This window comes from Antechinus flavipes, chromosome 2 (genome assembly GCF_016432865.1).
Source record: "Antechinus flavipes isolate AdamAnt ecotype Samford, QLD, Australia chromosome 2, AdamAnt_v2, whole genome shotgun sequence".
NCBI classification, from domain to species: Eukaryota; Metazoa; Chordata; class Mammalia; order Dasyuromorphia; family Dasyuridae; genus Antechinus; species Antechinus flavipes.
In genome coordinates this window covers 522,792,965-522,808,384 of record NC_067399.1, presented here as the reverse complement: position 1 = coordinate 522,808,384, position 15,420 = coordinate 522,792,965, and the positions used below count along the sequence as shown (strand labels likewise).

Genomic DNA, 15,420 nt, shown 5'->3' with positions numbered 1-15,420 from the left:
ACATTTTTGCACATGTGGGTCCCTTTCCCTCCTTTAATATCCCTTTGGGATATAAGCCCAGTAAAAACACTGCTGGGTCAAAGAATATGCACAATTTGATAACTTTTGGGGCACAGTTCCAAATTGCTCTCCAGAACGGCTGGACCCATTCACAGTTCCATCAACAATATATTAGTGTCCCAGTTTTCCCACATCCCCTCCAACATTCTGCATTATCTTTTCTTGTCATTTTAGCCAATCTGAGAGGTGTATAGTAGTATCTCAGAGTTGTCTTAATTTGCATCTCTCTGATCAATAGTGTTTTAGAACATTTTTTCATATGACTAGAGGTTTTATTTTCTTCATCTGAAAATTGCTTGTTCATATCCTTTGACCATTTATCAATTGGAAAATGGCTTGAATTCTTATAAATTTGAGTCAATTCTCTATATATTTTAGAAATGAGGCCTTTATCAATACCCTTGAATATAAAAAAATTTTCCCCAGTTTATTGCTTCCCTCCTAATTTTATCTGCATTGGTTTTGTTTGTACAAAATTTTTAACTTAATATAATCAAAATTATCCATTCTGCATTCAATAATGTACTCAAGCTCTTCTTTGGCCACAAATTTCTTCCTTCTCCAGATTTGAGAGGTAAATTACTCTATCAAAACAACATTCCTAATACAAAGGTCTGACCATGGTTGACATGATTGACACACATACTGCCAGAACTAGCTCCCTGTTTTGAAGGCTCCAAAGGAAAGTGTGGGAGAGAAGTATTAGCCTGAATACCAAACTGAAGATCTACAAAGCTGCTGTCCTGACCTCATTGATGCATGCCTCTGAAACCTGGACAGTCTACTAGCACCACACCAAGAAAATGAATCACTTCCATTTATATTGTCTTAGGAAGATTCTGAAGGTCACCAGGCAGGATAAGACACAAGATACTGAGGTCCTTCCTCAAACTAAACTGCCAAGTATTCCAACTCTGCTGCACAGAGCACAACTCCATTGGGCTGTCACACTGTTCGAATGCTAAATGTACATTTGCCAACAAAAATTATTATGTTCACAAGGTGGTCAGAAAAAGCAATACAAGGACACTCTCAACTTATCTACTAGGAACTTTAGAATCGATTGTATGACATGGAAGATACTGGCAAAGGACCATCCTAGCATGTTGTGCCCTCATCAGAGAAAGTGCTGTGCTTTATGAACAAAGCAGAATTGAATTAGCCCAAAAGAGATATGAGAGGCACAAAATTTGAACATTCCAAGTTCATGTTGGTCTGATCAGCCACAGTTGGGCATACTGTAACTCAATTTTAATGTAGTGATGTCATTTTGGTTCTCTTCAAGTACAATGGACAACTACCAATCTAATACAAAGGTCTAACTGTGGTATTCTCCTGTTCAAAAATCTTCATTGGCTCTCTACTTTTTACAGAATAATTCTGGCACTTAGAGCCCTCCATGATGTAGCTCCACCTTACTCTTCCAGACATATTTGACAATACTCCCCATCTTCCTACTTTTACTTTAGTTCCAGGGCAATGAAACCATCAACTGTTCTTCAACTTTGTCCTAAAATAATCTTAATCCTATCAAACTGTGCATACCCTTTGATCCAGCAGTGTTTCTATTGGGCTTATACCCCAAAGAGATACTAAAAAAGGGAAAGGGACCTGTATGTGCCAAAATGTTTGTAGCAGCCCTGTTTGTAGTGGCTAGAAACTGGAAAATGAATGGATGCCCATCAATTGGAGAATGGCTGGGTAAATTGTGGTATATGAATGTTATGGAATATTATTGCTCTGTAAGGAATGACCAGCAGGATGAATACAGAGAGGCTTGGAGAGACCTACATGGACTGATGCTAAGTGAGATGAGCAGAACCAGGAGATCATTATACACTTCGACAACGATATTGTATGAGGATGTATTCTGATGGAAGTGGATTTCTCTGACAAAGAGACTTAACTGAGTTTCATTGGATAAATGATGGACAGAAACAGCTACACCCAAAGAAGGAATACTGGGAAATGAATGTGAACTATTTGATTTTTGATTTTCTTCCTGAGTTATTTTTGCCTTCTGAATCCAATTCTCCCTGTGCAGCGGGAGAACTGTTCGGTTCTGCAAATGTGTATTGTATCTAGGATATACTGCAACATATTTAACATATATAGGACTGCTTGCCATCTTGGGGGGGGGGGGAGGAGGGAGGGAGGGGAAAAAACGAAACATAAGTGATTTCAAGGGATAATGCTGTGTAAAAATTATCCTGGCATGGATTCTGTCAATACAAGGTTATTGTTAAATTAAATTAAATTAAAAAAAATAAAATAAAATAAAATAAAAGTCAGCATTTACAGGGCTTTGAAAGATGTGTTGGTTTCAGAGTTTATCAAATTGCTTCATCAAAGCAAAGCAATGGAACTCAGTTACACTATTGAAGATGGGAACTGTCTCTACAACAAATTGCAATGTCAGTGCTATACATATCTTCCAAAATGTTTAACAAACTTTAAAACATTTTACTTCCATGTTTTAAATAGAAACATCTGTGGAAATAGATTTCCTAATTCAACACATTGCTATAATCCATGTTTTTTATTATAATTTCTTGCCATTTTTCCATTTGTGCCATTATATGGTCACTGCTTAGAATTGTACTTAGTCCTTAATAAATGCTTGTTGCTTGATTAAAAAAAATAATAATAAAATAAAATAAAATAATCTTAATCCTATACCTTATTACCTACCAAATATCTAACCAGATAGAACCAGTTGGCCAGAATTATATATTAGAAGCCCATCGTCTTCCATAAACTAAAGATGACAAATGTTAATACTACAATTAAAATTATTTTAAAATATCTGTGAGAATTCAAAGAAACTATTAGAACTGGCATATAATCACAAACAAAGCTGTTGCCTACAATCCGCCAGATATAACATTAATATGGAAAAATGCAAAGGCAACATTTTTAAAAATGTAGCCATACTGAATACCAATAATCTCCAATCTATCTGAAATAAAAAGTCTTCAAAATATAGAGATCTAGCCAAAGAAATAATTACCATGTCCAACCAGGATATCTATCTTGTCTATTACTGCATTTGTCCCAAAGATTCTTTCAGTCAGCCCAAAGAGGATGAGCTTTTGATAAAAAGTTTTATTCAAATTGCAAATAGTTAATCGTCATCTGCACAATGATACACAGAACAATGCACATAAAAGACTAATAGGATCCCAAGAACTCTTTCTATCTGAATGCTAATGAACTGAGATGAGACTATGTTTGTTAATAAATAATAGTAGCTGATATTTATAGCATTTTGCATATATTATCTCATTTGGTTCTCACAACATTGGAAGAATCAGGAATGCTCTGTGAACATTTGGCAGCCAGGTATTGCAGTGGCTAAGTATGCTGACTTGGAGATGGTAAGATGAGTTCAGATTCTGCCCAGACACTTACAAGCTGTGTGACCCTAGACAAATCACTTAACCTCTCTCTGAATTATTTTCCCCGCTTTGTAAAATGGAAAATAATTCTGAGAGAGGTTCCTCCTCAAATGTTCCTACATCACTTTGCTTCTCTCCTAGCCTTACGTATGCTAGCCTATATGTAGGGGTGCAAAAAATAAAGAGAACTGGACTTAAGAATTAAAGAGACCTGAATTCAAAATCTGTCTTAAGCTCTTACTATTTGCAAATAACTTGATTTTTCTCAGCTTCAGTTCAATTCAATAAACATGTATTACTGTGATAATAAGGATACAAATGGGAAGAGGACCTGAAAACAGTCCTGCCCTCAGAGCTTGAGATCTAATCAGAAGTCAACATAGTCAAGGAAGCTGAGAGGTTGGGAGAGGATGGGAATAGGGGGTCAAGAGATGCCTCAAAAATCTGTTTCCCCATCTGTAAAAATAGGGACAACCTTACAGGGTTGTTATAGGATCAATGAGATAAATTTTTTTGCGAACCTCAGGGTGGCGCACATGACAGCTCTATTGTCAGTAACCATATTCTCCATAATATTGTCTGTCTTTCTCACCTGTCTCTGTCTCTGTCCCTCTCCCTCTCCCCCTCCCTCCTTTCTCTCCTTTTTTCCCTCTCTTCCTTCCTCCAAAAAACCACACACTCTTCCTCTTAGGGCAAGCATTTGGTTATTTTTCCAGCTTTGGGAGCCTTTATTAAACATTGATCAAACCGGGTTTGTCCCTGGCGGTTCGCATGACAACACTCCTCCTTCAAGGGGGGAAATGGGCTAATCGGCACAAATCTCCAGCCCTTCCAATCTGGATTTCACAAGATCTTACTCAGCCTCAGTTCCATTGATTCAATTCAATAAACATTTATTAAAGAGCTATTAAGTACTAAGCCATGGGGATGAAAACAAAGGCAAAAAAAAATCTAACGATCGCCCTCCGGGAGCTCCGAGTCTGAAGTTCCCGGGAGACCAAGGGGTCCCCCCTACACAGCAGACTCCAGTCCGAAGAAAGCTTCCCGGGACACCTCCACCCAAGTCAAAGACAGGCCGCCCTCCCATTTCCCTGGCAGTCTCCGGCTCAGAGAGCAGCATGATCACCCATGAGCTAGAGGATAAGGTAGCGGAGTCCCGGCTGAGAACCACCAGCCGGGGGAGTTGAGGGGACCTCGACTAGGGAGGGATCCCGGAAGGGCCTATACTGGCTGGGGATTCTGCCCGGATGAGAGGGTATGGTTGGGGAGGACTTGGCTGAGGAGGGATCCCAAGGAGCCTCCCCCGCGCCCCGCCTTCCTTCCGCGGCCACCTACGTGCTTGGACGTGAGCGCGGTGATGCTGCGGATAAGGCTGCCCAGCCGAGAGGAGACGGACACCCTGGGCACCCCGGAACCGCCGGCCGCCTGGTGCTGCAGAAAGAGCCCCGGCAGCGCCGTCAGGGTCTTCTCCACTATATCGCTCATCGCAGCCACCAGGCTTCCTTCCTCATCCCGGAAGACCCAGCGTGCCCCGGGCCTGACACGCACTTCCTGTTTCTTTAAAGTAGAAAACTTTATTCAGGGCTACGAAATGAACAAGAACATTGCCGCGCTGCGGCCACCGGAGGCGCTAGAGTCTAGCGAAAACTCTCCCTTACGGTCTTCATTTTCAAATTTGGGGAAGTGTGAACTTTAGTTTCCTCCAGATTGCGAGCCCTAGGAGCCGCTTCTTAAACCTCGGTAAAAACCGTCCCACTCAGCCCCACCCTCACAGAATCCTCCTACACTCCCCCAGAATAGTGGCATTTAGATTGTGCTTTAAGCAGAAGTGCGCTTTGCCTACACTATTATTCCCATTTTGCAGATGAGAAAATTGAGATTATAAGAGGGTTAAATCATTTATCCAGAGTCCGAAATCAAACCCAAGTATTACCCTTTCAACTTCATTTCCCTATTTCCTTATCCCCCCGATTCCTAAAGCCCACTTTCACAACCACAAAACACAAACTCAACCGGGTTGTCCCTCGCTGGAATTTGGAAGTGTACATTTTTGTGCTATACTCAGATATTTGATCTTTCATCCTGTGGGAATGTAAACTTCTGGAGAATAGAAACGGACTCATTTTTGTATCTGTGTCCTGAAGCCCTAGCACAGAGTAGAGACAGGAACTGGATCTGTGATTCCAGAGGCTAAGGAGTTCTCCCTTGGGGGGAGGGGGGAAAGTTGTACCAGGAAAAAAGGACGGCAAGGCAAAATAGGGTAAATCTCCTCACATGAAAGACCTGTTATCAGAGTGGGAAATAAGCAATAAGGACGAGCCTTCCTCTCATCAGATTTGGCTCAAACCGGTGTAGAATTGGGTGTAGAAATTTTTCTTTCCCTAAAGTTATAGGAAGAGGGAGGGGAAAGAAAAGGGGAGGGGAGCTGATAGAAGGGAGGGCAGATTGAGGGAGGAGGGGGTGGTCAGAAGAAAACTCCCTTGGACCAATTCAGGTTAGCACATTCTCTTCAATTTAGAGTCCTTCAGAGTTGCATAGGAAGTACTGAGAAGTTATTACTTGCCCAGGGTCATATAGCCTATATGTGTCATGGATTGGACTTGAGAAACCTAGGTCTTCTTACTCTTTCCCTAGGTGCTTATTAATTGTTTGTTGATTGATTGACTCAATGCCTCAAATGCTCCTACTAGGTGTTTATAAAGGCTTGTTGATTGATTGACTCAATGCCTGGACTTCTTTTCCTCTCTCTTGAGTACCCTCCTCTAAACTCACTCTGTACTTCTAATCTGTTCTGACAGTCACCAGTGGTCGCCTGAACCAAGAAAAGCAACAGAATTGTTCTCATAAAAGGATATATGCCTTTATGGACTTTTAAGGGCACATATAGGACATCCATAGATTGTAAGACTCTAAGACACATAGTAGGCATAAATGAATAGATGAATGAATCCATAGGTCAGTGAGTGAGCCCAAAACCATGGGCTTGTGGAGAAGGGAGGAAGAAGCACATGGAGAAAAATGAATGGCTGTATGAAAGTACAGTGAAGAACTGGCTTTAATATCAGATGACCTGTGTATGAAAACCAGATCTATCATTATCTGTGTGACCTTAAGAAAGCTATTTAATCTTTGGAGGTTTGTTCCTCATCTGTGAAATGGAGGGCTTGGAGTATATGACCTCTACTATCCTTTCTAACTCTAGGATCCTTTCCAGATCTAAAACCATGATTCTGTGAAGGAAAAAGTGTAAAAAGTAAATGAAGTACCTTGTAAGTTGTTTTCAACTTGCAAGATTAATAAGGGAAGTAGCAGTAATAGCAGCAGCATTTCCTAACAGCCTCCTACCTGTCCCTAAGCACCTGACTAGGACAAATATTCCCTCCCTCATTCCCAAGGTGAACAAAGAAATGACCTTCAAGAGCCCAGGAAATTCATCTCCAAGCCAATGCTTTCCACTGCAGTCCATTCTCTAGAATCTACGTATCTGACCCTGGAATCATCCCATGGTTCTACACCCTCAGCTATCAGTTTTTGCTTCTCACATCCCACTTTCTCTGAACCAGTACCTGTCCTAAAATTTGTTTTCCCACTTCTATTGCAGAAATCCTTTCCTAGCAAAAGCTCTCTATTTCTTCCCTAATAAAATGAGAAATAATATTGAATGAGAGCCCAGAAATCTAGGTTTTAGTCTCAATTCTTCCATTAACTAGCCATGTGACCTTAGGCAAATAATCATCTTTAAGCTCAGTTTATTGATCTGTAAAATAAGGAGATGCCACTAGGTCCAAAAAGTTTGAAATTTTATTATTTAAGTTGTAGCATATTCTTCTGGCTTCTATGGATCTTAATGTATCACTTAAGGATAATTGGGGAAGAATCAAACTCTTTATTGTCTACCATTTAGTAGATAGTTATCTACATGGCAGTGGATAGATCACCAGATTTAGAGTAAGAAAAACCTGAATTCAAAACCAGTCTCAAAATCTTACTATGTGATTCTGGATAAGCCCCTTAACCCTGTTTCCCTCAATTTCATCATCTGTATCAATGAGCAAAAGGAAATGGCAAAGTACTTCAGTATCTTTAAAACTCCAAATGAGGGTCTCAAAAAGTTGGCTACAACTGAAACAACCAACAATAATTCTAAGTCCTAACTCTGCTTTTTCACTACATTATAGTGCCACCTTGATATCTAGGAAGAATGGAACTGCCCAATTAAAATCATTGAAAAGCCCCTATCTTATTACAAAACCTCACTCTCTCCCTGAACAAACTTCTCTGAGCCCAGTTAATCATCATCATCTAACAATATTCTAGTATATATTACATCTTGAAGTTTGCAAAACACTATATATATAAACTTATTTGATCTTCACAACAACTCTGTGATGTAGATACTATTATTATCTCCATTTCAGAGATGAGGAAACTGATGAATAACTTAAATGACTTGACTATAGTCATATAATATCTGAAACAGAATTCCAATTCCAATTCCATTATCTTCCTAACTCAGTCTCCTATGTGCTTCCTACTATGCATCTAGCTGGATAATGAAGTTACTTCCCATAAGAACAGATAAAATGTGCTTAGCTACATACTATGTTCTCCTCTTGGCATAGAATCAATAAAAGGCAATGAATAACAAAAGCTCTACTGTTTAGTTGCACCTGCAGTCTCTCCCAGACCTAAGCCATTTAAAAAAAAAAAAAAATGCATACATCACTTTGAATCTAAGTTCTAATCTAAGGGGTGGAAAATATACATACATACATACATATATATATATAAATTTGTTTAGTTCTTCTTTCACCTCTGCCTCTGAGCAAGGTAAAGAGTATAGGCAATGCAACACAGTTTGCAATTTCTGTTCAATTCAGGTATTTATTCAGTAGAGCTAATCATTCATTGAACACCCTGGAACTCTAGACCCAGGATTTCTAACAGGCTAGGGCATGGGCTTAGAGTCAGGTGAAAACCAGTATTCTTGACAGTTGGTTCTATTCTGTTCCTTCCTTGTCTGGTCATTTAGGGGAAACAAACCCAATGTCTGTCTTTGGCAAGGAAAAAATCCACTACCACCACATCACCTTGACATCTGACTTTGAGTCCCTTAGTTACTCACACTTCTAATTCCATTACTAGCTAGCCACTTCTTATTGCACATTTTTTGGCCCACCATCAGTCAAAACCTCAGCATTCCATGAATCATGGGAAAGCAGGAACAAGGAGAGTTCTTGTGTACCTCCCATCATTTCTATAGTAATGATGATAATTGTAATGGATTATTTTCTGTTTATTTCTGATTTGTCTATGATTTTCATAATAGGAACCTTGTCCCAAAATGCCAGAATTGTTATTTTCTTCTCTTTAAATGAAACTCATCAGTAAACTTTGGAACTTTGGAACAGATAGTAGGGTTCTTTATAATGGTAGAAAAAACAGTACCATGGGGGAAAGTCTAGAATGGGCAAGCATATCAGCTACTTCAGAGCATAAGTGCCATTTGGACTTTTTGTACCTACCCATAGAGCAAACTGTTTTCCAATGTTCCCCTTAATTTTGTCCAATAGTGAAATCCTTCCCCATTAATTACCATCCTTGGTTTAATTTCAATATCTTTCACTTAATCTGATTCACAGAACAATTTTTCTATTTTTTAACCATAATCAGATGTGACAACTGTTACTTTTAGCAAAAGATGACCTCTAATGTTATATATATAATGCTTTCTACCTTTTTTTTTATTAGTTTCTTTTAGGTTCTTGATCTTATGTTCCTCCAGACGGATTTCATTTTTTATTTGTTTTTTCCCTAAATCTATAAAATAACTCTTTTGTAATTTGATTGGTATAACTCTGAATCTATAAATTAAATTAGGTAGCACTTTCATTTTTTAGTATATTGGCAAAACCATGACAATTAGTATCTCTTTAGTTATTTATGTCTTTCTTTAATTCTATATAGAAGATTGTCATATTTATATAATTCTGTAAATCTTGAAGGTGAACTCCCTACTATTTTATACATTTTATAATTATTATTAATGGAAATTATTTTCTATCTCCTCTGACTGAGTTTTATTGGTAAAATGTAGAATGACTGATGATTTTTGTCTCACTTTCTTTTTATATTACAAAGATATTCAATGGAGCATACAGAGTATCCATCAGTTATATCTTGCTTTCTTCATATGACCAACCCATCCTCTACTGCTATCAGGCCCAGATTTAACCCCATCATCACTATCTACTAATATTCCTTCCCTTAATCTGACTTAGAGCCCAAGATGTGCCAGAGTCAGTTCCAACTGACTTTAGAACCAATTATTAAAGTTTCAATGTGAGTATTTACTTGTCAGAAATCTATGTGTACAAATTGGAGCTTTATTATTGTTTTGTTGATTGTCTAGACTTAAGCAAGTATTAGTAATAACACAGATTGTACTTAAAATTTCATGTGCATACATATTTCCCAGTTGTTAAACAGAGTGTTATCAGCACACCCCTGCTTATAGCCTCCCTTAGGGAAATCTACATTTTAAGACATACCTTAGCCAGAAGGCCTAAACACTGCCACACACTTTCTAATTTCACCTTTCTTTTTTAAAAAAGAACAATTCAATTTAGGAATTTTCCAAAGATAATAGAGCTGGAACTCGCTCACAAAGAAACATTTATTACACAACTCTGGTATAAAATGCAGAGCCAGTTATTCACTTTATAACCTTATACCTGAAACTCCACCCAGAAGCAAGTGGAACTGGCTGAGTTTTGCCTCAGGAGGCATATTGTCTCTCAGTTGTGCACCTGTATTGCTATGTAATAGTTCAAGTGCTTCCCCACCTCTCAGTTCCACGATAACCCCTACACACACACACACAAATACCTCCCACTCTAGTTGGCACTTAACAGCACTAAACACGTGGAAGGTATTTGACATATACTTGAACTGAATAGCTGAATTCATTCCATATTCAATCTGGGAGTACAGAAAGAAAGAGTATTAGAGACGATTTTTTTGTGTTTGTTTGTTTGTTTTGTTTTTGTTTTTGTTTTAAAAGTCAGCTTTGGAGACCAAAAGGTTAAATCTGTGGTAATGGTTTATTTGTGGCCAATTCTCAATAAATACAATTTGAAGCCAAAAACAATCAGCTAAATAAACCATCAAGCTGAAAACTTGGATTGGAACTATCCAACATGTGAAACTTAAGACTATTTCCAGGTATAATGAACTAAAGGGGCTTATGTTATGTAATGGTTAAAAGTCTTCTGATTGGGTACAGAGTGGCAAGTACCAGTGACTTAGGAGGTTTTTGGGCCAGAACTGAAGTTCTACATACAAGACATGGTCTGATAACTTCTCTGTCTCTTTTTCTCCATGGAAGCAAGTAAGGCAAGAACTGCCCTGGGCTGATGGATGGAGAAGTAGCTGTGTTTCTTCCAACTGGCCACCATGATTCTGTGAGTAATGCTGTTTCTTTTTTGTTTGTTCTTTTTTGATCTTAGGTGAACAAGTTTCCAAAGATGGATCTGTCCAGGTGGTGACTTTGTGATGTTGAAAGTCCCTGAACTCTCATGCAGAGGTCCTCCAGTAATTAGTCAGCTGGAGCAACAGAGGATGATGACAGAAGCACCTGCAAACACATGTGAAAAGACAGGCACCTGAGGATGGGCGTGGCTAGGTTTCCATCATCCAAGGATTCACCACAGAATTTGTTCAATTGGTAGGATACATTATTAAATGGGAAGCCAGCCAATTAGGATTTATTAAACACTTGCTTTCTGTGTGTCTGGTTCTGTACTAAGTGCTAACAATACAAAGAAAGATATAAGACAGTCCCCACCCTCAAGGAACTTGAAGTCTAATGGGGAAGACCACATACAACCATCTATGTGTGAACACAAAATTTACAGGATAAATTGAAGATAATCAACAGAGGGAAGGCAACTAGCATTGAGGGCAAACTACATTTTGACTTGGGGGACCTACTTTTAAATCTTGCCTTTGTAACTTGCTACTTGTGTTTGGCACATCACTTATCCTCATTAGTATCTGTTTTCTCATCTATAAAATAAGGTTATTAGACTAGTTGGCTTCTTCTCCACTCTAGTTTATTTTACACTCTAAAACTATGATTCTATTTTTTACTAATCAAGGTTAGAACAATAATTTTTAAAAACCTTAAAGATAAATGGCAGTAGCTATTACCTACTAAAGATTAATTTAAACTAATGCTTTCAGAAATATGATATAACTCAATAGGAAAATTTATTCCTCAAAATTAATTTGCATTCTATTTTATAGAAATACACTTTTATCCTACTGTAAGGTATATCTACTTATAAAATATCAGGAGATCGGTTGCTTGGTTGGTTTTTTTATCCTTTGTTCTCAAAGAAGACTAAAATGACATCACTATATTGGGATTAAGGTATAGTGAGTCTGACTGTGGTTGTTCATACCAATATAAGCTCAGAAAGCTCTACCAGAAGTCAGGTATAAATAGTCCATATGATCTGTCGATTAACAATTAGTCAACAAGATATATTAAAACATGCTATGGTAACTTCTTCACTGGCAAAATGAAAGCTTGAACTTAATAACCTCAAAGCTATCTTCCAGATATAACTAATAGTTCTATTTTATGGGTCTCATTCATGCCTGCCTATTTTGTGCAACTCTTGGCCATTCCCTCTTATAAGTTTACCAGAGAAGATTACTCCTGAAGTATTAAGAACCTTCCTCAAATTCTTTTCTCATCTCTAAGATAATAACAGGTGACTTGGACTGTTCACTAATAATCCCTCTTTTTATTCACATGACCAGTCTATCTTCTTTTTGATCACATATTTCTTTGATAACATCCTTCACTCAACTTCTTCTGCATAATTGTTTATAATGTGCTGCATCCTTGCTAACACCTACTATGCATCTTTCCACTCCCTTTGAGTGACCTTCAGTTTTAGTTCTTTAGAGACTGCATTGCTCTATGTCTCCCAGTCAAATTATCTACCTAATTAATAGGGACATTATGGAGGAGATGTTTGAAGGTTGAAAACCTTCAAAGGTTGAAAAGTGATATTTAAAATATCACTTTTTTCTTGTGCAGCATGATATTTGTGGAAATATGTATAGAAGAATTGCACATGTTTAACATATATTGGATCACTTGCTGTCTTGGGGAAGGGATAGGTGAGGGCGGGGAAAAAAATAGAACACAAGATTTTGTAAAGGTGAATGTTGAAATTATCCATGTACGTATTTTGAAAATAAAAGGCTTTAATTTTAAAAATTACCAAAAAAGTTATCACCTGAAGCATATTAGTATTCAAATGATGGACTTTTGTTTTAGAGAGAAGCTTGGTCAAACCATTTGTATTAATAATGTATTAAAAAATCTGCAATGCAATCACAAGTGTTTTGTGGCACAATAGTTACAATAACACTATATTTTGAAACTTGATCTTTAGTGTGCTTAAGTTGAACAATATGAAAGAATAAATTTGAATAATTGTTTCAGTTCACTAGTAATTGAATTATTTTCTTTAATAAATGATCAAAAGATTGCTCTGATGGTATTTATGTGGAAAATAATCTCAGTAATCAAATAAATCAGGAATTCTTAACCTTTTTATATCATAGCAGTCTGGAGAAGTCTATATACCTCTTCTCAGAATAGTATTTTTCAATGTGTAAAATAAAATACATGGAATTACAAAAGAAAGCACTTATATTGAAACAGCTATCAAAATAATAGTTTTCAAAAGTTCATAGACTCTAATTTAACTATGGATTTAGAACAAAGCTTCTTAAACTATAAGGTTGAACCTCATATGGGGTTGCATAACTGAATGTATGCAAACAAAAAATTTGGCAATAGTAAAAGGTTTATGAGTACTCTACATCTTGTTGTACCAAATATTGCACCAAGATTTATTTTTTAAATGATTTCCACATTTATTATGCTGCACAAGAAAAATCAGATCAAGAAGGAAAAAATAAGAAAAAGAAAAAATAAGCAAGCACACAACAACAAAAAAAGGTGAAAATACTATGTTGTGATCCACATTCAATCCGCATGGTCCTCTTTATGAATGTAAATGACCTCTCCATCACAAGACCATTGGAATTGGCCTGAATCATCTCATTGTTGAAAAGAGTCAAATCCATTAGAATTGATTATCATATAATCTTGTTTGTTGCTGTTTATAATGTTCTCTTGGCTCTACTTGTTTCACTTAATATCAGTTCATGTAAGTCTCTCTAGGCTATGAAGTCATTCTGCGATCATTTTTTATAGAACAATAATATTCCATTACATTTATATACCATAATTTATTCAGCCATTTCCTAACTGATGGGCATCCACTCAGTTTCCAGTTACTTGCTACCACAAAAAAGACTACTACAAACATTTTTTGTACACATAAGTCCTTTTCCCTTTTTTATGATCTCTTTGGGATATAGACCCAGTAAAGATACTGCTGGATCAAAAGGTATGCAGCTTGATAGCCCTTTGGGTGTAGTTCCAATTGCTCTCCAGAATGGTTAGATCAGTTCACAACTCCACCAACAATGTATTAGTGTCTTAGTTTTCACACATTCCCTACAACATTTATGATTATCTTTTTCTGTCATCTTGGATAATATGAGATGTATAATGGTACTTCAGAACTGTCTTAATTTGCATTTCTCTGGTCAATAGTGATTTATAGCATTTTTTCATTTGGCTTCAATTTCTTCATCTGAAAATTGTTTATGTCCTTTGACTATTTATCAATTGGAGAATGGCTTGTATTTTTATAAATTTGAGTCAATTCTCTCTGTATTTCAGAAATGAAAGCTTTTTTCAGAACCCTTGGATATATATATATAAGAAAAAAAGAAAAAAAGAAAAAATAAGCAAGCACACAACAACAAAAAAAGGTGAAAATACTATGTTGTGATCCACATTCAATCCGCATGGTCCTCTTTATGAATGTAAATGACCTCTCCATCACAAGACCATTGGAATATATATATATATGTATATATATATATTTTTTTTTTTTTGCCAATTTTCTGCTTCTCTTCTAATCTTGTCTGCATTGGTTTTGTTTGTACAAAAACTTTTCAATGTAATATAATTGAAATCATCCATTTTGCATTTCATAATGTTCTCCAGTCCTTTTTTAGACATAAATTCCCTCCTTCTCCACAAATCTGAGAGGCAGACTATCCTTTGTTCTCCTAATTTGCTTATAATATCACCCTTTGTGCTTAAATCATGAACCCATTTAGACCTTATCTTGGTATACAGTCAAGATTTAATTCTTTATGTAAAAACAAGTAAGCATATCCATTTCATTAGTATGAAAATTTGCTTTTACCTCTGATAAACAGTATAAGTATTTGTATACAAAGTATACAATTCTTTATTCTTTATTATCAGTAAATGTTTGATTTTTATACCTATTTTATATACCTATATACCCAGAATCATGTAAAAATTTTTCAGTGAAAAAAAATCATAAGTGGAAAAAGTTTTAAGAATCCCGGATTTAGAAGAACCCTCAACAGAATAAAAAGTCCTTGAAAGAAGAAATTGTTTTACTTTTGTTTTTATATGTCACATATCTAGTTCAGCGATTACAAATACTAAATGCTTAATAAATACTTGTTGATTAATTTAAAATTTTATTTTTAAAAAGAAGCATTAGAGAAGCAAAAGAACTAGAGCTGTGACTGAAAATACCCAATAAAACATAATCCTGAATGAAAAAAAAATAGATATTCAATAAATTGTCAGACGTTCAGGATTTTGTTGCAAAAAAAGCCCTGAACTTAATAGAAAATTCAACTTATAAAATCCAAAAGAAATATAAGATAAACATCAAAAGGGACTCAATAAGGACAAACTATATTTTATACTTGGTAATGGAAACCATCTTCTAAGATTGTCCTTAGACAATAGTAATTG

General features: G+C 36.5%; 1 protein-coding gene across 1 annotated transcript in view; it reads right to left on the bottom strand.

The window, feature by feature from the left end:
- AP4E1 (adaptor related protein complex 4 subunit epsilon 1) overlaps positions 1-4,968 on the bottom strand; it is a 97,515-nt gene extending 92,547 nt beyond the window's left edge. The window contains exon 1 of the mRNA XM_051980649.1: positions 4,794-4,968. Coding sequence (XP_051836609.1) covers positions 4,794-4,943 — 150 coding nt within the window. The 5' untranslated portion in view covers positions 4,944-4,968. The remainder of the gene's footprint in view (positions 1-4,793) is intronic.
- Between the last annotated feature and the right edge of the window lie 10,452 nt (positions 4,969-15,420).